The sequence below is a fragment of the Anomalospiza imberbis genome, chromosome 1 (genome assembly GCF_031753505.1).
Source record: "Anomalospiza imberbis isolate Cuckoo-Finch-1a 21T00152 chromosome 1, ASM3175350v1, whole genome shotgun sequence".
Lineage (NCBI taxonomy): Eukaryota > Metazoa > Chordata > Aves > Passeriformes > Viduidae > Anomalospiza > Anomalospiza imberbis.
This window is the reverse complement of record NC_089681.1, coordinates 25798119-25820503: the sequence shown is the minus strand read 5'-3', so window position 1 is coordinate 25820503 and position 22385 is coordinate 25798119. Positions and strand designations below refer to the sequence as shown.

Sequence of the window (22385 nt, the reverse complement as noted above, 5' to 3'; positions counted from 1 at the left end):
GCTCACCTGGCCTTGGTTTTGTGCAGCTGGCTCAGGATGGCCCTGCCTGGGCAGGGGGTTGGACTGTATGACCTCCTGAGCTCCTGCCAACCACAGTCACTGAGATGGGTGTGACTAGGGAAGGAATGCTTTCTCCCCCAGATAACCACACCTGCAAAATATTTATAAGACACAATTCAAAGCAACTAACTGATCATATATGAAGCATTGTTCCCGAAGAGGCGGCTGTTAGTCAAAAGGTGAGTCGAAAAAATTTTAATTGTTTGATTTCTGTCAATTTCTTCATGCGCGTTTCACGAGAAACCCGGTGGGGCACAGTAGGATGCTGCGGGCCGGGAGCCTCCCGCGCCAGCCCCGCAGCGCGGTGTCAATCCCCTCCGGAATGGCACACGCCTCACGGGGCCGCGGAGCTGCCTCGCGGTGCTGCGCCGCCTTCCACCCGCCCTAAGCCCGTGCCGGGCCGGGGCTGCCCGTGCCGGGCCGGGGCTCCCCGCCCTTCCCGGGGGAGGCGGCGCAGCCCGCATCCTCCTGCGGGAGCGCGGCCGCGGGGCCGCGGCAGCGCCGGCAGGAGGAAGCCGCACTCTCCTCCCCGCTCCTCTCCCCTCCTTTCTGCTCAGCCCGCTCGTCCCTCCTCCTCCCTGCCGGTGCTGGCGGCGGCTCCTCCTCCCGCGTGTGACCCGGTGCCGCATGTGAGTGGGGAGGAGGGACCGCGCGGCGCGGGTCCCACTGTGGCGGCGGCAGGAGGAGGAGCAGGAGCCGGCGTGCGGTGTCTCCCCGCAGCCTCATCGCTGGGCCCCGCCGGCGCTCCCCATGCCCGTGTGGTGCTGCCGCTGCTCCCTGGCCGGTCACTTCAGGTCAGGCGGCGGCGGGGGCCGGTGGGGCGGCGCGGGAGCCGGGCCGCGGGGCGGCGGGCGGGGGCGGTGCGGGCAGGACGGGGATACCGGCGGGGCTGCGGCCTCGGCGGGGCTGCGGCGGCGAGCGCGGCGCTGCCCGGCCCCGCACGGCCCCGCCGGGGAAGGGATGGCGGCGGCGGGGCCCGGGCGGGCGCGCCGTGACCTTGGGCAGCGCCGAGGCGCAGCCGGGCCGGGGGCAGCCCGCGCCCGCTGATGCTCGGTGCCGCTCCGGGGTTCGCAGCGCTGCACCGCCCGGGATGTCGGCCCCGCGGGGCGCCGCTCCGCCCGCTTACCTGAACGAAATCCAACAGTCTGGCAGCGGTAAAATCTCTTCTCGAAGTGCCAGGTTGAGACCAAATTCAGATTCCTTTTATATAACGAGTTTTCTGTTAACCGCCCACCACAGTCCGTTTTGGGTTTTTTTTTTTTTTTTGTGTTTTTTTTTAATTTTTTTTTTTTTTTTTTTTTTCTGCAAGTACGCAGTGTATTCTAGCATCTTTCAAAACGGCTACCTGAAAAAGGTACCATTTATTTTAATAAACTGCAACAAATTACGAGTTGTTATCAAATTATTATTATTAGCTTTTTCAAATGGGAGAAAAAACTGTTATGTGCATGTTGCGTTTTTTCTCTTAATGGGTTAAAAAAAAAAGCAAAACCAAGAAGGCACATGTTTGCATATATTTAGAATCTGGGTGATTGACAAAATGTAATTCCCCAGGTTATTTGAGTGACCAGTATAAGATAAATTAGGCACTAGTGTTGGAACTGACTCATCTTGTGCCCACTTGGATGTCTGCAGAACTAGAGCTGTAGGTGATTGTGCCAGATCCCACCACTGCAAAGCTGTCTACCGTAAGTTTTATCAAGATAAAAACTGCTGGTACTTGGTGGCTTTCAGTGATGCTCAGAGGTTAGGAAGGTGGTGGCCCCTAACTTCAGATCTTGCTGGGTTCTGGTATGATGTTCTTGCAAAGGAAGAGGATGCTGCTGACAACACTCCTTCATGTGCACTGCATTTTGTGTGCAGGTATTCCTGTGCAAAGAATGAGAAACTGCAGGTTGTGTGCAGATGTTCCCATGCAAAATCACCAGTTTGGTAATTGTGATACAATAAGCTACATAAAAGCAACATTTTTACTGTTAAAAGATTCTTCTGTAGCCTACAGCATTGTGCATATATCTCTTAAAAGAAGTTTTGAAATGTTTCTTTTGGTTTTATGTTCCATCATGCACAGCAAGTATAGTAAAACCACACTAAAGCATGTGTGCTCCCCTTAAGCCTGTCTTTTGTAAAACATAAGGTAGTATTGCCTCAGTCAACTTTGAGCAAAGGCTGGAAAATAAAATAGTTTAGCTGCTCCTTTCTAAAAGCAGAGGTGAAAAAATCAGTATGATAATTAGATATTCCCTCTCTGACTCCTCATCTCCATCTAATTCATGCTGTTTGGAGGTTAGGTGTCTGCAAGACTTAATGTGCAGCTGTAATCAAACAGTAAGCAAGTAATTTGATTTTTTTTTCTATTGTACTGTAGGGAATAGTGATATCAAGTACTTTCCAAAATAAATGCAACCTCAGAATAGCTCCCCACCCTTTGTAACAATGCCATCAGAGGGATGTGTTACAGATTGTGCTACTGCTGTTGTTACTGCACAGCTCTGTCTCCAGTTTACTTCAGACTTCCCCACTGAGGAAAGGCTTTTGAAACAGAATCTTGGGTGCTGTGGGAGTTGAGGCAGTACATGGTTTACGTGGCTTCTTGAAGGCCCTGGGAATTGGATCAGCTTCTTACAGTTTTGATTTTGTGTAGAAAATAATTGCTGAAAGGCTAGAATAGCTTTAAGATATGCTAAGTCTTAGGAAACAGATAAGAGTATTTTTATTTATTATTTATAATTAACCATGTTTATAAAGAGAAATTTTTTTTAAAATTTTCTAGAAAAATATCCTCTTGTTGGTACAGGTATTTTTGATTAAAAATTGGTTGTCCTTACTTTACAAAAGACTTGACAAAATAACTGCAGTAACAGACTTTTTAATTTGACTCTCTCTTTCTAGCTAGACAGATAGTTTCTGTGCTTCTTCAATGACCTGGAAAGGTTTCAGAAAGGACTCCTAAATAATTAAAAAGAAAACATTATAAGACAAGTCTTTGTATTCTAGAAGCACATCTACACGGTGAAGTTACAAGAGAAACTTAAGTGTATTTTTTAGAGAAAGAACTAAAAAATCTAGGAAAATAGGAAAATGGCTAGTGGTGAAAGCAGTCTGCTGTGCAGGAGCTGACCTGACTACATGGCAATTCCTTCTGTAAAAACTTTTAATAGTGGTAGGATGGGTTATGTCTAGGGCTTAAAGGGATCACTTCACAAGGATCCATCCTCACACCTCTGCCAGCTTTAACCTGCCTCACTTCTCTCTGAATGGAAATTTGTTGAGGTGAAGTCCTGTGTGCTGCTTAGTCAGCAGGAAGGGATGTGAACGCTGCTGTTGTACCTTAGCTGCTCCTTCAGGCTTTGTCTGGCCTTAATGTTGTTAATTGGCTAGGCAGAGTGTATCTCCTGATTTGATAAGGATAATGAGGAATGAGTTCTAATGTGTGTGGGATCAAAATAATGCTTGTGGCTATACTTTGGCTTTGTATAAACTGAGATTAGAAATCTGCACTTCTGCAGAGCCATCTGTGCCTTTTTGTTATCCTTCTGTAGACTTGCTGGGAGAAAGTAGAATTTTTAAAAATCTTCTGTTAGAAAAGCTGTGCTGAAGAGTAAAATTGTGTAGATTGGATAAAACATATCTGTCTTGGTCTCGATTTCACCAGTTTCGTAACTTTTAAAGTAAAACATCAAAAGCGGCTATTTTTGAAGAGGCTGTTCTGACAACAGTTCACTGTTTCATTTTAGCTTTCTCCCATCTGTCCTTCTTAATTAGAACTTACAGCAGCACTGAAACCGAAGGACAGCTTTTGAATTCCTTTGTTCAGTACTTTGGTGACAGCCTTGGGAGGAAGATTAAAAGAATGCCTTTAATTGAAGAAACTGTTCTGCCTGGGGACTCCCTTCTTACTCTGCCTGTAGTAATAATAGGTGAGTTTTTTCCCTTTTTAAAGATTCACTGTCACTGCCATTGCCTTTATAGACCTGCTGCATTAAATAATTTATCAATAAATAATTAATGCTTAGAACCCTTACAGTGAAGATCTTCATTAGAGTAATACAGTTGTTATAATTAACAACAGTAGCATTATATTATGTTAAGGGACTTGTTGGAGTATGTTTGAATTTAAATTGTGCTTTGAAAAAATCAGCTGTGTTATTTAGCAGCAGATATGGGAGTATTAATGGAAGAACTGTATTGATTCTAGTGTTGATAACATAGGGTTTGATTAATGTGATATGTCTATTTCTGTATGCACGGAGGTTGTCAGTGGTACACCAGTAGAAATCTGTGGGGTCATGTGGATGAGTGAAAAGCATAATGTGTGCTCTGTGTTGGTTAGGTGCTAACCTCTCATTAATTGACTTTTTTTCTGTTGCATCCATCACTAATATCTAAATATTCTCCCATCCTTTCCAAAATTAATCCAGCTCAGTTCGGCTAGTTTAAAATAATAAATTGTCGTCTTGATTGAACACTTAAGGGCTTGTACTTGTAAAATGACAGGATAACAGAGGGTGGAGGCTCATAGGTACACAACTTAATCGAGAGTGCCAGCATAATGGGCCAAGGTTTTTCAACAGCAGCTGGTCACCAGCTCATTATTGCCATGACTTCATGAGGGGATAAAGAAAAGATTTGAAGTAAAGAAGGTTTTCAATAATCTAGTCCAAAGCTGTTGGGACTAGAGCAAGTACCTACCTGCAAACCAGCAAAGATTTTGGAGATTAATGTTGCAAAATAAATGTGTTCACAGTGTCCCCACAACTTTGAAAGACTGGTGTTTGTACAGTGCTTTTCTCAAAGCTCTCTGTATGATAGTTTAAAATAGTGCTCATGGAGCAGACTTAGGTGTATGTGACAGACGTGAATCACTTGATGAGTTCTGCATCACGGTTGAAGGGAACAGTGTCCTGGCATTTTGTCAGCCTTAGTATAGGTTTGTCATATAGTTTATGATTCAGTTTCCACTGTTTAGTTTTGCAAATATGTGTTATGCAAATACCTGTGCTCAATACTTAGTTTGTCTAGAGCACTTTTCTAGGTGCTGACACCAAACACAGCTGCATTGACCACTTCTCCATCATCCAAATGCTTCTTCACAGATATATTTGAGACATCTTGCAAGCTGATCTTCTCCACTGGCAGCCTATTATCACTGAAGAGCCTTCAGAGGGATCTAAAATGATTTGATAATGTAGTAGAGGAGTTTGAAAATAATTGTCATTCCCTCTGCCCCCCCATATATGAACACACTCTCTACTGGTTTAATAACTTCTGTGCAGTACCTGTGTTGGGAAGAAACAGATATATTCCATCAGGGTTGAACAATTTCATGCTGAAACTCTTAAGTTTAGAACATGTTCTGTGCTAAACATTTTCATCTTCTGCACTAGTTTTAATCATTACTGTGTGGAATATTGTCACTTCTTTCCAAATAACAAGGCTGTTATGATACTTGAAGTTGAATATTTGCTTTAAATTTCGACATATAATGTAAAGATGATAGTACTATAGTTTGCTATTGATCAAGAGAAGATTTTGCTGATATTCAAACAAACTTCTTACTGCTTCTGAAATGAACAGAGCCATGGAGTTTCAGATTATATTCATTGTACAACTAAAATTAGTGCAATAGTAGTATCTCCTAATTGCAGTCAGAGGTCTTATTGAAGGCACTGTGTGTAAACAAAAAACAAAATTTGTCATTTCAAAAGATTTTTTTTTTTATTTCCCAAGAATTTTCTGAGAATACCATAGCAAGTCTAATTGCAGACCTTGCAGCTGAACCTTCATCCTGTGTGTTCTTAACAGCATATCCTCAAGGGATTTCCTTTCCCTTGGATTCAGTCTGCTTAAAGAATAGGAGTTGAGTTTGGATCAGCTCTCTCGATGGTCCCAGAAAAGTCCAAGGAACTCAGTGACAGTAATTCACCTTAACATCACAGAATGACTAGGTTGGAAGAGACCTTCAAGATCATCGAGTCCATCCCGTGTCCTAACACCTCAACTAAACCAAGTGCCACATCCAGTCTTTTTTTTAAAAACATCCAGGGATGGTGACTCCACCACTTCCCCAGGCAGAACATTCCAGAACTTTATCACTCCTTCTGTGATACCACTTTTTTCTAATATGCAACCTATATTTCCCTTGGTGCAGCTTTAGACTGTGTCCTCTCGTTCTGTCGGTTGCTGCCTGGAGAAAGAGACTAATCCCACCTGACTACAGCCACCTTTCAGGGAGCTGTAGAGAGTGATAAGGTCACACCTGAGTCTTCTTTTCTCCAGGCTGAAGACCCCCAGCTCCCTCAGTCATTCCTCACCAAACTTGAGTTCAGAGCCCCTCACCAGCCTTGTTGACCTTCTCTGGCCTGATACAGGCCAGGGTGCCGTTGGCCTTCTTGGCCACCTGGACTGTTGGACTTCACCTCAACAAATTTCCATTCAGAGAGAAGTGAGGCTGGTTAAAGTTAGCAGCGGTGTGAAGATGGATCCTTGTGAAGTGATCCCTTTAAGCCCTAGACATAACCCATCCATCCCACCTTCAGTAATCTCCTTGGCCCTTGCCAGTCTTTGTTTGGGTGACATTTGTTAACCATTTAGTTCTTTTAGCCTTATCCAGTAGGAATGATCTTTACCATGGCATCCTTGGCTATGGCACACATTTTCCTCTTTCCATTGAGGACGAGCTTTCTTTATATCCCAGCAGGATAATAAAGCTAGCTGTGCACTTGTAAAAACATAAAAAATTCTTTACTGCATTCAAGCTATAATTCTAAAAACAGTTAAGAATTTACTCAGCCATGGAAATGCTTGTGAGCTACTGGTATGATTAATGTGTTTGCATCATTTAATTTGATTTTGTTATGGATAGTTTCTCTGTGTTTTTACAGTTCTCTCTCACATCTATCTCATGGCAAATGGGTGACAGGAGGGGCTTGCATCTTCTTTAAGCTTTAAATTCTTGGACTGAAGCATATCCAGCTATCTTATGTTGATCTGTTTCTGGGAGGGCAGAACAGTGTGAGGGTAAGGAAGAACTTTTTCACTGTCTTTAGATTCTGTAGATGATTTCCTGTAGCCTACAGCTGTGACCACTTTATGTGCACAGCTTTGTAATAAAGTATGAGATATTCTGCCACCGGAGACCAGGTGAGTATAGCCTGGTGAAAGAGGAAAAAGAGATCCACTGTATGAAGAAACTGGTATTAACAGGGCCTCAGCGAAGTAATGGGAGAATTTAGGACTGAGGAATCAGAAAAGGGAGAAGAGACGGCAGTGGAGAAAGGGGATTGTTAACAGGTGATGAAAATAGTGTGTGCAAAGGTGGTGGGGAAAAGTAAATGACCTGTGAATTCTTGACATCAAGAGATGAAAGGGTTAGAAGTAAGAACAAATATCCAACAATGCTTGCTGTACTAAAGTATGAATGAATTAGTAACTTAAACCCAGAATTTGCAAAGTGTGTGCTAAATACCATGTGTCCGAACAAAGACAGAGTACTGACAAGTGGCTCATTAGGAAAACACTGTGCTTTTCATTCAGTTAATGAGTAAGAGGAGCTGTAGAAATAACAACACAGAGCCACATATTTAAATTTTGTATCATAGCACATACAATTCTGATTTATCTTTCTGTAACTTTTGATGTCTGACTTTGCAACATGAATGTTACTTCTGTATTTGCATGTGATAAATATGGTCCCCTTCTTTGTTTAATACTAGTCAAATAAATAGAAATGTTTACCTTATGGTAATGTTTTGGTCCCATCTATCTCATACTTTAAATAACATTTTAAAAATAATTGTCCATTAAAATTGCAGCAATACACATATACAAATTTAAAATGCTACAAAGCTGGTAAAAGTGTTTGACTTCATACTCTCTCTGAACAATGAATGTGGTCTTACAGGAGTTTCTTGTTCTCTGCCACTTACCCACAGGAGGTCTGTGGTCACTTAGCTTTTATGTTGCTGTTTTGCAGTGTCTGTAACTTCTCATTTGACTTTCAGTCTTAAGCCTTCTACTTGTCTCTTCCCTTTATTTTATGGACAGACCTGAAGAGCATATAATCCAGATTGTCTTTTTGCTCTGTATTGTACAGTGCCTGTGGGAATGCAAAGTTCTAAGATGGCAATAATATTCAGCTATCACTGTGACTGACAGGCAGACCATTATCTGTCAGGCCATTTTCACACAATAGTGAATTTGACATAGTAAATTAGGGAACTTCTTTATATGCATTTCGCTTCCTGATATAAAAGTCACACATTTGTTTCTCTTTAACTGAAAAAAAAATTTGCTCTCTTTATTTGGAGGATGGTCCTATAAAAAACTCTATTTTACTACAAAGTTTATAAGCTGCTTTGAAATCAAGACAATCTGGCATTATACTACTTCAGTATTATTTTGTTGCTATATATTTAGTGATTAACAAACTGTAGGTTATAAACATTTTTACTAAAACAGTAAATTTTTTCTTTAATAGGAAATGGACCTTCAGGAATTTGCCTTTCTTACCTGCTCTCTGGATACAGGCCATATTTGTCTCCTGAAGCTATACATCCAAACCCCATCCTACATACAAAATTAGAAGAAGCTCGACATCTTTCCATTGTTGATCAAGTAAGCTTTGGCTGCCTTCTTGTCTAGCTCTTTTCCTACTGCAGGCATTAGTGCATTAATAAGTTATTTTGTTATTATGTTAATTTAAATAGGATCAACTCATGACCATTAGGTCCAAACCTCGGCTGTGTAGTGTTGTGTGTGGCTCTTGAAGGCTTTTAGTTTGTTGTGTTTTTTGGTTTTACAGTCTGCCCTTTGTTGTGTTCTTACTGCTTGCCAGAAGTGTCTAAAGCATGACTTGGTCAGTGGCTGATGCAGGAATTCCAGTTGTTGTGTCCTACGATGTTTGGGCACTATCATCAGGGAACACGTGCTACTAACATACCTAAAGTACACATAGTTCAAGTCAAAATATTCTTAAATACTAAAATTCTTATTAAGATTTTATTTTTAGTTATACTGGGGACATGTATCCTCTATAAACACAATCCATTTTTCTTTTTGGAGCAGTATGCATCCTTCAGCATTTGTGTTGTACTGACAATTGCTCTTGTGCTGTAGTTGTTACCCATGTATACGCCCAAATTTTCTGTCTGATTTGATAGTTAAATCTTCTCCAGCATTTTTCTTTCCACTTGTCCATTGGTTTGCCATGTTAACACTGTCTTTCACTCGCCTCACTGTACTCCTGAGGGATTACCAACAATGTTATCACTGTATTGCCTTTGTGACTAATTTATTTCAAATACAAACATGGATTTTTGTTTGTAGTGGGGAAACAGGACTTTGTTTGGCTTTGGATTTTTGGAGGGTGTTTTTGTCTCAGTGCTGTGCTATTTGCATGTGATGTTTACCCTAGGTCTCAAGGGCTTTTTCTTTTGCAGGAGAGTAAGTTGCCTAAGTTTTGGCTGCAGGTGTTTCATGTACTTCATCCTCTCCCACCCCCTGGTATTTTGCCTAATTAGGAAGCTAAGCTGTCCTGACTTTGTCAGCAAAAATTGGTCTTATGTGCAGTTCTTTCTTCAAATCTCTATTTTCTCTTCAAATATTTGCTATTGTATAATTTTTGCAATCATTGCCATTTTTAGAACAAGACTGGTTAATAGATGCTGGAATGTGAACTTTATAAAGTTCTAGGAATTTTTCTTAACATTAACTGGTGTGTAAAACAATCCTAGTTTTACTTTTAAAAATAATGCTTATTTTAGCTTCATTATTTTAAGATGTAATACAATTAGTGTTGGAACTAGCTAAGTGCTGTCAAAAGAGCCTTTTCTATTTGATGTTTAAAGCTTAATGTTTTTAGATTCCAATTTTGCTTTATCAAAATGGAGCTCCTAGAAATATTAGCAGTCCTTTCTAAAAGCAGTCTGCTGTCTATAAATGTAGATGTTACTAAGTATCTCTCATCTCTATTTGTCCACATGTTTCGTTGTTCTACAAATACTGACTTGCCCCAGAATTACTGTTATGAACACGTAATTTTTAAATGAGTGAGATGTACTATTCCGAGTTACAAAAAACTGAGTCATAGCAGTTATTTCTGAAAAGTGTTTTGATTGAATCTCTACATTAAATACCTTTACCTAAAAGGCAATTTGAATTATGTTTTCTGTTGCAATTCAACTTCTGCACATCAGAATAGCATGATGAACATTAAAGGTTTAAAATTTGTCATCCTTCAGGATCTGGAGTACCTGTCAGAAGGCCTGGAAGGACGCTCCTCAAACCCAGTTGCAGTGCTTTTTGATACATTACTTCACCCTGATGCTGACTTTGGCTATGACTACCCGCCTGTTCTGCACTGGAAGTTAGAACAACACAATTATATTCCCCACATAGTGCTTGGGAAAGGACCACCTGGTGGGGCTTGGCATGTGAGTAAAAATTTCATCTTGCTCCTAGAGTAACTTGATAATGCTGTGCTTTGGGATTTTTCTTACTGCCTTACTCTAGGGCTGATTTAGATGGTAGTGCCAATTGCAGTTTCAACTGCTCATTAGCAAAGCCCAAGTAAGTGGGGGATATGAGAAAGGAAGGAGGAAGTTACCCTTTACTTGTGTGTTTGGGACCATGAGTGCTGTCTGACATTACCAGGGTTTTTGTTAGTTCACATTTAATGAATTATAATGAAGAGTATTTTCTATAAGTTTTTTTTTCTTGTCTGCATTGTTTCCAGGTGCTTTTATACACAATCTTAATTGTGATGTCTTTATATGATGCTGCTTTCACATGTTTTGTGTTTGCTTCCTCTTTTGTATTTCAAAGAACTTGCTTTTCGTTTCCCTTTCACATGCTCTCTCTTCACCTTCTTTATTAGCTCATGTGGTTGCTTATTATTTAAGTGTAACACAGAAATAGTTCTTCAGTTCTTCATTTAATGTCCTGGTTTTATGTTGTATTCTGGTATTTTGTTGCTCTAAATGAATACAATGAGAAGAGCTTCACTGGTTTTTACATTTTAATTTTTTTTTTTTTTTATATTTTACATTTGAATTGGAATTTGAATTTGAAATGTGTCTGATCATATATCTTCATGTTTTCCCCATAGTCCATGGAGGGCTCTATGCTAACCATCAGTTTTGGAGACTGGATGGAATTGCCTGGCCTCAGCTTTAAGGAGTGGGCAGCTAGCAAACGCAGGTAAAGATACTGCAGAGTCTACTTGGGAATCCTAGTGACTATAAAAATACAGATAAATGGAAAATCAAACTTCACTGTTCACAGGAGGGCTTCTTGTTTAGTTTATTAATTTGCATGATGGCACTGGAAATTTTTCTGCTGTGTGTACTCTGATGGAAAAAAGCTTGACAATGGTCAGGCAGAATAATTGCTGGTGAGTGCACCGAAAGCAAACGTACAGGCAGCGGTGTCTTCCAGCAGCATTTCAGACAGAAGCACTTGCTGAAAGCAGCTCTGATCAGAGGTGAGGGAAGATGGAGGAATCCACTGAAGGAGGTATTGCAAGTTCCTCTTTCAACACCCAGGCAGCTGAAGTTGCTTCACACACCAGCTTTCTTGCAATTCAGGAAGTTATATATTTCAGCATTTGCTTTTACAGGCAAAGCTGCAGCATCTGAAATCTATGAATTTTAATTTTAAGAGAATAATTCAGTATTTCTGTGTTAATTTGTAGCAATAAGTTTCTTGAAAAAACTTGAGAAGAAAAGTTATTCTTGTGCAAGCTCACTGGTTTTACTTCAGTTCATAAAGGTCTGTGTCAGCAGATGAGCCTAATAACACTCTACATGAGCTTTTTCTAAAATTTTAATTTTTTTACTTTGTTCTAGGAAAATTAAAGGAAATTGGTTTTGTACCATGTATGGGAAAAAAAGAAGTACAGTTACTTGAGCATATGTCTTTAAGGGCAGACTGTTAGTCATTTCAGGGCAACCCTTGAAGTGAGGAAACTGTAGCTTTGTTCTTTAATCCTTTTCTTAGATAACCACAGCAATCTTGCCTCCTTATTAACTGAAATCCTGCTTATTATCTGAAGCTATGTATTATAGTTTTTAATAATGTTAAAACCAGATGCTGACCTATTATACTACAATTAAACAAGCTTCTTTAAAAGGATTGATGATAATGTAAAATTTTAGTTATGTAGAATAGTTTCCTAAGTTTCCTTGCAAGAGGTGTCACACTGTCACATTATTCTCTTCAATAAATATCACATGAGGATTTTCTGAGTAGTAACCTGAGCATTTAAAAGAACATGTGCTAATATCTTGTTAGTCTAAGAAAATGAGTAGCCTGATTACTTGTAAATATGATTTAAGTGTAATTTAGTGGCAATCCTGATATTCACTACAGTTTGTTTTGCCTTCTTCCTAGAGCTTACTTCTAAAGAAGCAGCAAAATTCACGCAGCTGTTTCAAATAATTACACTGTCAGCTATTTTTCTTATAAATGAGACTGCAATAATCACGAGAAAAGCACAGATGTAATAGCAGGGTTGCAGTGCAAAAATGTTTTTTATTGAACACTTGAACCTCACAATCCTGTTTACATAGTTGCATTAACACTCTGTGTCGTGTTTGCTTTGCTCATTCATGTGACATGGAACTACTTCATTTGATACTTAGTGAACTTAACCGTACCCAAGGGAGAGGTTTTTTGTAAAGTATAATGAATACTTGGTTCCAGTAACATATTGAACCTAGAGTTTCAAAATTAGCACTCAGCTAAGACATTTAATTAATTAGATTGTAAGTAAGTGTATTCTCACTGGGTACAGGTTTAGCCAATACTGTATTCTTGGTAGTTGGGATGTTAAACTTTGTAAAACACTTCCATATGGAGCTGCTGTGATACTCCAGAGCTTTGTTACACCTAATTTGTTAATCACCATAGCAATTTACATTGTATAAAGACTTAAAACTATATTTAAAAAGTTAGCTGGTCTTGTGTATCAGGAAACAAGAGAACAAATAAATGAAATGCATTTAAAGATGCTGAACTCTGTCATTTACACTGAGCAGATTAAGTCCTCATAAATTTGACCTGTCATGTGGTATGTCATATCTGATTTTCAAATTACCAATAAGGTCTATTTATTAACTGAAACCATTCAATTTTCTTTCAGAAACGTAAAGAGTGATCGAGTAATGCCAGAGGAAATAGCTTGTTATTATAAACACTATGTTAAAGTCATGGGCCTCCAAAAGAATTTCAGAGACAATGTTTACATAACATCAGTATCCAGGCTTTACCGAGAAAAGGATGATGAAGGTAGAAGTCACCAAAATGAAGATATTGCAACACAGCATTCAGAAATGGAAGATGGACAGAAATCACTTATTAAGAGAAACTGGGAAGTCAGAGGTTATCAGCGAGCAACAGATGGCTCTCATGTGCCCTTCTGTCTCTTTGCTGAGAATGTGGCTCTTGCAACTGGAACCTTTGATTCTCCTGGCCGACTGCAAGTTGAAGGAGAAGACTTTCCTTTTGTCCTCCATTCCATGTCTGACTTCGGAGCCGCAATCAGCAAAGGAAAGTTACACGGGAAGGCAGACCCTGTGTTGATTGTGGGTGCTGGACTAACAGCAGCTGATGCAGTACTATGTGCCTATAACAACAACATCCCAGTAGTCCATGTGTTTCGTAGAAGAGTTACTGATACAAGCCTAATTTTCAAACAGTTACCTAAAAAGCTTTACCCTGAATACCATAAGGTCTATCATATGATGTGTACTCAGTCTCATACTGTGGACTCTAATCAACATTCTGCTTATACTAGTTTCCCTGAACACAATGTACTTTCCTTCAAGCCCGAGATGAAATGTGTTCTTCAGAGTGCCTCTGGACTGAAGAAAATTTTGAAGTTTTCTGTAGCCTTAGTTCTGATAGGTTCTCACCCAAATCTTTTCTTTTTAAAGGACCAAGGATATAGCATAGGTCATCACTCTAATCAGCCCATCACATGCAAGGGGAATCCTATAGAGATCGATCCATACACTTACGAATGCACTAAAGAAGCCAACCTCTTTGCTTTAGGGCCTCTGGTAGGAGACAACTTTGTACGGTTTTTAAAAGGAGGTGCACTGGGCATTGCACGATGCTTGGCAATAAGACAAAAGAAGAAACATGAATTGATTGAAAGTGGGGATGGAGGAGGTGATGGGGTACCATAAATGAGACATTAGAAACTCTCACATCCAGGATTACAGATGTAATCTTAACAGAAAACTCACTGGCAGCAAAAGTTGATAGCAGTCACATTTCTGTTGTGTACAAGTAATCTGCGCTTGTATTGCTTGGTAAAGGATGCTGATATTACGATACTTCACTCTTTAAATACACAAAAAAAATGATCTGCTATTTCAACTGATCTCAACTGGAATTGCTTCCAGATAAACAGAAAATGAGACTAACTTATCTTGGCCTGCCTGTCTGTCATCTCTTGCTCAACTACAAGAGCAGACTTCGTCTGTGAAAGGCAATGCCTACCAGAGTGGTTTTACATTTTAATGTCAAATGCGACAAGAATACTCTTACCATGAAATTAAAATAACTTCTAAAAGCAGAAAGCTTGTTTAGTACAAAGTGATTCTGTGTCCCAAAGCAAATTTGGAGCCTTCTGCTCGAAACAATTATTTTATTTATTTGCCACAGTAATACTTGGAATGAGCACTTAGTAAAATGGTTTATACTATAAGAAGGACTTCTGTAAGCAAGAAGTATTCCTTGACAGTTTTAAATTACCCTTGTAATTGGAATAAAAGAATAAGCATTCCCATTTAATCTTTAACAATTTGACACAATCCATTAATGTTTCTTCACACTATGCCTAGACTTGGGTGAGTGCAAAAAGACTAACATGAGATGTTCCCCTACAGTGATATGTACATTTCTGAGAAAATGCATTAACATAAACAATAAAGTACTGATGTAAGTGCTCTTATTACAGTGTCAATATCATGACTATCTAGTGTACTACTGAAAAATTAGGTACATGGGAAAATTAAGGGGTTCTTGCTTCCAAGCTCAGGAAGACTGAATGGGATCACTTGGCTCATGAAGGTGGGGTGGGTGATAGATATTCTCATCTCCCATTTGACCAAAAATTGGTTCTCTTTTTTTTTCTAGAGCACCACATGATAGTAAAATATTTTAGCCTGCAGTTTTTGAAACTTAAGAAAGGCCTATATCTTACAGCCACCTAAAAAACAAACCAATCTCAAAACTAATATGCAATAGTTCTTTTAAATCTTAAAACTTCAAATGAAAGAAAGATTTTACTTGTACCTACCTCTGAATCCAAGTTTCATCTTTCTACTCCATAATGTAAGACCTAGATATCATTTGATGGGTTTTACAGTAGTTAGTTCAACTAAACACATTCGTAGGTTATTTACCATCATGAGGTTCAGTTAGGAAAGTGAATTCCCAGAACTCTCAATAGACAAAAGTGATTGGTTTTAACTGTTTCTTTACCAAATGTTTTAATTTGGGTCCAATATGATGGAAAAGGTGTAATTTTTCTGTTTGGGGTTTTTTGTGTTAAAGAATGCTGTATTAGTTTCAAGTATTCTGTTTGTGTGATTAAAAATCTCCATATTGAACTTCAGCAGATTTTAAAAAGGAAGTTAGTCTTTGTGAAACTGATAGTGGTTGCTGGTTTCCCAGCTGTCTTAACTGGCATAAATGGTAGAGAGCTGTATTGAGTAAAATGCCTGTTTTCTGTGCCTACTGAATTACAGGGTTCTGTGGCTACTGCAGGTCTTTATGCATCTGAGTAAATTACTCAGAATTTGGACATAGAATTTGAAAAGGTAAAGGATGCAAGGATTAAAATTACTATTTTCAGTAGAAGTCCAAAATAATTTATGAAATTATGCCACTGCTAATAATAAATTTTAGTCTAGAGCCACTTAAGAGCATAAACACAAACAAAGGAGCATTTCTATCAATTTCTGCATTGCCCACATGGTTGGCTTTAGTCATACATTGTCAGTACTACTTAAAGTAGTTTTTTATACTGATATTGAGCTGATTTTAATTCCACTAAAATCTAAGCTTGTTTTCTTTGTATTTTAATTGAGATTCTACAATTTGACTTCTCTGGAAGAAACTCTGTATATAGCAACCAATTCTAAACCTGTGATACCTAATTAACTAAGTGCTAAATACTTGATTATAGAATTTTATTGCAGTTTAGTTATTGAGAATACATCTGCACTGGGATTAAATTCCTGCAGCTTTATATCAATGTAACTGCCCAAATACAGTATATGGCATGTTACTGCTTTTTCATTTGTCACAGGAGACATTTAAAATGCCAGCCAAAAAAAAAAAAAAAAAAAGATTCACTTAGAAGTTATTTTGCAAAATGGGGAAAAAAAACTTCATCCCCTTTTCTAGCCTCAGCTGCTGCAGCTACTCACAAGCTCTGTGTGTTGTAGTGACAATTTTGTAGCAGAGATCTTTGACCTATTCTTACTCAAGTATCTTTCACTGCAATCTTACAGCACCTTGAAGTTTAGCTGCTTTTTTTTCCCCATCAATCTTGCCAATATTTTTGAGATAAAAAGTTGCATATGAGACCCCCTAGTTGGGCAGAGAAATCTCAGTGGTCATGTTTATTAAGCCAGTGTAAAAATACTTTTTTCAACCAAAGCTTTGCTAAAAGTTCATATTGTGTGTCTTCTAGGAATTACTAGATTTCAAGTTGTAGCTAGACTTTTTCATTTTCCCCTTTTTGATTCTGAGAGAAATTTCTGTTCTCTCCTGTTTAGTATTTTGAAGAACTAGGTGATAGAAAAGTTTGGGCTTTGCCTTAAGATAGTTTTACCTACTGCATTAATTTTTAATTAGATGTTGGCACTGGATAGTTGTCTTTTGGGGAAACACCTTGTTTCTCAGATTAAAAAAAACCTCAAGCATTTGAATTTCCTGTGTAATATAATAATTTACAGAAGGGAGACTGTTTCTTTCAGCTCTTCTTTCATTGCAAAGAATAAACTTTTAAACATCGTGGATTTTAAAAGGGTACTTAGTACTTAAGATTTATCATGAAAATGCAGACAGGAAGAACATAATTTTTAGCTGAAGTAAGTTAATTTGGATTTACAGAATTTGTAAAGCTGTGTTAACCCATACTGTGTATTTTCTAATAGGCTAGTGGAAAAACAGCTTTTACACTTGGATTTAGTTCTTAATGCTGTGAATGTGTCTCCTAGTTAAATTATTGCTAAGAGCATTTCAAGTATTATCCAGATGCTGAACTGGGAGTAACATTTCTCCTACTAGATTTTCCTAACAATCTGCCTCTTTTCAGTACCTCTTCTGACTGAATTGCGCTTAAAACTTTTTCCACAAAGGAGTAAGCCTAAGTTTCACCCAAGTGAGTAAACACAGGAATCCTCTCTGTAAGTAATCCAGAGAGAGTGGTGACAACAACACCGGATTCTTCTCTCTCTCAGTAAAGTGCTTTGTCTTGGACTAGAAGTTTGAGCTTGCCAGTGACAGCATGAAAAGAGTATGGCTCCCAGGAACAGTGGTTATGCACTGAGAAAGGGACACCAAAGTGTATCCCACAGCTCCCGGTCCTTTGTCCTCAGCATTTAGGGAATTCTTGTATTTTACTTCTGGCCTGGTGGATGTAGGCAATTTCTTTTTAATGATTGCATAGAGTGATGTTTGCATAATGAAAAATACTAATTTTGTAGAAGGAGGTGGCTATAGCTTCTTTCTCTCACAGCTCAAGAACTGAAAAGAAGGCTAGAGTCAGAAGTCCAGAGTATTTACTCAAAGCTGGAGGAAATCAAACTAAAACCTCAACTTTGAGACAGGCCTGACCTGCATACTCAGTTGAAAGGAAGGGCCATTTTTAGGCCAAATGCTCTTAAAAGAGAATGAAAAGGAGTAAAATTTGCAAACTTGTAGTGAATCTTTGCTGCTGACAAGTGATGACAAGTGAGGGATGATGGGAGGAAAGCAGCGAAGAACGTGTGCAGTATGAAGTGCAGACATACAGGTGCTGAAGTGTCAATAGGCTGGGGCTGTCCCATCCTCCTGGGGGGAGATCTGGGTCTGTGACAAGAGCTCTGCACAGGAGCTTTTCATGCAGCACCCGGCCAGGGATTTGTAACTGGCCATTAACTCAGGTACACAGAATGCAACATGTATGAGAAACTCTCTCTGCTGACGAAGAGGTAGGACGAGATCAGCAACGCAGTGTGCCAAGAGATAAGGCTTTGTTACTCTGCTACCATATTTTCTACTTCTGAAAAGCAAGTAGGTATCTTCTTGTAATAGCAGGATCTTGACAGTGCTCCCAGACATTTCTAACAGGAAAAGGTAGCACACATATGCTTTAAAGGCAGCTGATTTTATTATCGTCCATACAGTAATGATCTAATTTTGAGTCAGTTAGGGAACCAAAAATGCCAAAAGCTTTATACTGTTACATCTTAATTTAGATTATGCATTAGAACCTTACAATAACAATGTTCTGTCATAATTTTTAGGTTCTTATTTTAGAGTGAGAGCAAGACAGGAGCATTCAATAGATGTGAGAGCTTTTTGTAAAAATATTTTCCCCATTTCTCCTTGCCCAAGCTGAAAGAAAAGTTTTGTTTGAAATAACTATAACAAAGCAATTATAAGTTGATTTTACTTAGCAGAAAGAATGGAAATTGAAGCATCTTCGACAGAAAAAGAAAGGCTTTGGAGACATTAAGGATACAATCCTGAAGTAAGGAATTATAAACAGCTCTTTTTCTGAAACAGAGTGTATTTTTGGGAATATGGTACACTGAGTTCCAGTTTGATTTATTTTTGAAGCTTGAGTTACTCAGAGAATTGTGTCATCAAGGATGACTTTGGTGTAAGGAAAAAGCATTATAGGCAGGGGAAAAAGCATTTCTAGTGTTATTTAGTAGCTATAGTGAATCTAAGTGCTGTTATAAAGATGGTTTTATCTATAAATACTAGAACATTTCAGCTCAAGCATACCTTGAACTAGAGTGCATATTATACCTGTCTGCATATTAGGTAATTTTCTAACTGATAATTTTGTACTTTCAGGGCATCATAAACCAACTCTTAAAACCTAGGTGTAATCAGTAGTCATCAAAACCAGGAAATAACTTATTCTGAAGAATAAGTAACTCTAATTTGCACCTTCCTCCTCCATCTCTTTATTCTGAGATTACTGGCAATGTGTAAGTACCAGCCTACAGTAGATGCTTCAACAAACTGTCCCTAGACACCCTCTGGAGACTTACATAAAGAAAATTAACAACTAGGTTTGCTATGTATTCACAAAATACTATAGAATCCTGGTATTTTTTAGGTTGTCCTTTAACTAGATATACAAATATTTTTCATTGGTTTGGATGCTAGGACCAGCTGCTATGTGGACATTGAGCTATTGTTCAAGAACTGATCCGGCTACCTGACATCTCACTGGCACAATTTAGTGATTCAATACTCTGACCTTGCCCATTTCTGTTAGACCTGCTATGCTGGTTGTATGCTGGAATTCCAGTTTGAAATTACACAAAGGACTATATTCATCTACCGATGTTTGCTCACACACAATGCACCTGGACTTGGAGATATGTGTAAATATAATTTCTTTGTGCGTGGCAGTGCCAGTTTTCATCTTTTGCTCGAATATGCTTGCATAGTACTTTTTTTTTTTTAAGATGAGCAATGTAAACACATACAGAACATTTTCTGTAAGTAACTTGTGAGCAAAACCTCTCTTTTGATTAGATGATAAATATTCCTACAGTTTGCATGCTGGGCTTGTTTTATCCTAATGTGTGAAAACTGATTATAGACTGAAGGCAAAAAATTTAAATAGTGTCACCTAGAAGTCAGCTATTTTGAAAAATAGGGAACTCAAATCAAATGAAAGATCAAACTGCAGAGGAAAAGGCATTCAGAGAGCTGCAGTGTTCAGAATGAAGAAGTGTTTTGCATGGATCTGGTACTGAAACCAATGACTGACAGATTCCAGTAAAAGCTGCTGCAGAGCAGTATGGGCAGAGTGCTAAAGTGGTAGGGAGTTGCTAGTCGGGGATATCTGATATTGTGTAGCATTTTTGTAACTATCTCACTGGAATGTGGTGATGGCTATCAGAGATTGCAAGAAGATGGGGAGAAATAATGGTAAGGAAGAGGGTTCATTTTTTGGCACATTTGGCTTGAATTCTAAGGAGATACCAGAACAACCTGAACACAACTGGAATTTGAAAATCAAGCAAAAATCAGTTCGGGAATTTGTGACTCAAACCAGATGTAGCCAAATGTGACTGACCATTGATTCAAGAAATGGAAAAGAGCAAGAGAAGAAGGTGCAAGACTCCCTCCATTTTTATGGGAGAGGGAGAGAAAGGACTGAGAAATCATTTGTATAACGTGGACTGGAGCAAGATGGGCGAGTGGTTAGAGGTAGGTCTACAGTAGAAGCTTCAGCTACTGTCTCAGTAATTAAAGTGGAATAGAGCCTATCACACATCAGGAATGAAGGCAAGGAAGGGCCTTGGCATTTCAGAGGAAGTGGATGGGGAGGTGGCTGGATGGAGGAACTCAAGCTGACTACAAACACAGTTGCCACATATAGGAACTGGTGCAATGACAAATGAGAGGCCAGCTCTGACGCACAACCTCCACCATTCTGGGAGAAGATGGGGGAGTTAAGAGTAGAAGAAAGGACAGACTCATAGATGTGAATGGACAGAAATAAAAATCATACGTCAACAGTGCAGATATCTTGGTAGTCTTCTCCAAAAAACAAAATAACAAAAAAAAAAAAAAAAAAAAAAACACACACACAAAAAAAACCCCTGTGGCTTCCCCAACTGATGTAGAAAGTGGGAAGTCAGCTGAAATTGGTGTGAGTTAAACTGAAAATCAAACATGTTTTCATGAAGGGATACAGCACCTATCCATGGTTTTAGTAGTACCTAGAGTAATTCAATCTGCTTTAAACTGTTTTCATCAGCTAAGCTGCTGAATGCAAGACTGTATGTTAAGAGCCTTGCTAATAAAAAGTATATTTAGTTTATATATTGTGTGCATCTCCTTCCTGTAAGCAGTGTGAACAAAGGTAATAAATGTTAGAAAAAAAGCATCCCAAACAAACCCTCAAACTCCATTACACACAAAAATGCAAGAAACAAGATATGAAGTTTCTGCTTAGATGTATTTTTAAGGTGAAGAGCATAACTTTGTCAAAAAGGTGGGTATACTTGCAGACCATGAGTGTGGCAGATGAAAGAAACCTTAGGTACCTTCTCTGATTTACTGAACTTTTTTTAACCTTCTAAAGGAAAGCAGCACGAAACAAGCTCTCCCAGAAATTGAATGGTTGAAACCAGAGAGCACAAGCTGCACAGTGAAAATAGAGCACACAACAAAATTTCTGAACTGCAGAATCTGCCAGTTCATTGCCCTTGCCTGTGCTCACAACCTTTGCCTTACTTGTAAAAATGCCTCAACCCCTCAAACCATGAGCTTTCCATCCTTCTCTTTTCTGATTTCATGATTCTCCCATCCTGTTGGGGAGTGTGAGAGTGGCTGCGTGGGGCTTAGCTGCCTCAGGGGTTAGCCTACAACAATATGTTCTATACCATAAAGGAAATACCAGGTGAAGTTAATGCACTAGTTCCAGGAATAAAGCAGATATTGATGTAATTTATTGGAAATTTTAAATTTATTGGATCATGTAATTATGTCCTTTACCATCTATCTCAGAAACTTCAGTAACAGAAGGCCAAACCAGTAAGCCAACAAGAATATTTCCTCTAGTGTATTGAGGTGAAAATCATAACAAAAAATAAGTTAAAATGGAAGGAATACTTCACAATAATGAATAGGACTTGTTACATTAATTTGGTGTTACAATTAAAGCCATGGTTAAGGGGTTTGTACATCTAAGCTTTTTAATGCAAGCCTAACTTCATATTGAAATAGCAGAAGCTCAGGTGTACTCATGTGCAGGCTTTTCATCAACTAGACAGCAGCTGAAACTGGATTACAAACCAAACTATATCACCTGTATCACCTACTAGGCACCCTCAAGTTGGAATCCTAGAATATTCTGAGCTGAAAGGGACCCACACCTCTTGAATACTAAATTAAAAAAAAAAAAAAAGTATCAAAGCTGGTTAATTCAGCAGTCTGGGAAACTGGATTTGAAGAGTCCTAAATCATAAAACATGAACAAAAGAGTCCTCTCAACTATGTCACCAGGGTTGTTTGAGCCCCTAGCAGATTGCAGTCTGAGCAGCAAAGGATTTAGCCTTTGTTGTAGA

General features: G+C 39.0%; 1 protein-coding gene across 3 annotated transcripts; it reads left to right on the top strand.

Annotated features, from left to right (window-relative positions):
• Nucleotides 1-634: 634 nt before the first annotated feature.
• OSGIN2 (oxidative stress induced growth inhibitor family member 2) lies at nt 635-15019 on the top strand. 3 transcript variants are annotated; one of them, XM_068185351.1, is made up of 7 exons: nt 636-854; nt 1696-1770; nt 3833-3980; nt 8540-8676; nt 10302-10493; nt 11168-11259; nt 13202-15019. In XM_068185351.1, exons 3-7 carry the CDS (start codon nt 3914-3916, stop codon nt 14247-14249), a joined length of 1536 nt encoding a protein of 511 aa, XP_068041452.1. In that variant the 5' UTR covers nt 636-854; nt 1696-1770; nt 3833-3913; the 3' UTR covers nt 14250-15019. The 3 variants fall into 3 exon arrangements, with proteins under 3 accessions (XP_068041437.1, XP_068041452.1, XP_068041444.1); XM_068185336.1 differs by lacking the exon at nt 1696-1770 and having other exon boundaries at nt 635-854; nt 3826-3980; XM_068185343.1 differs by lacking the exons at nt 636-854; nt 1696-1770 and adding an exon at nt 1337-1414 and having other exon boundaries at nt 3826-3980.
• The last annotated feature ends 7366 nt before the right edge of the window (nt 15020-22385 follow it).

Excerpts from the sequence above, each read along its gene's own strand:
- OSGIN2 (XM_068185336.1), top strand. The coding sequence starts at position 811 with ATGCCCGTGTGGTGCTGCCGCTGCTCCCTGGCCGGTCACTTCAG. Across the intron at positions 8,677-10,301 it reads ATCTTTCCATTGTTGATCAA|GATCTGGAGTACCTGTCAGA; the intron begins GTAAGCTTTGGC and ends GTCATCCTTCAG. Across the intron at positions 10,494-11,167 it reads CACCTGGTGGGGCTTGGCAT|TCCATGGAGGGCTCTATGCT; the intron begins GTGAGTAAAAAT and ends TTTTCCCCATAG.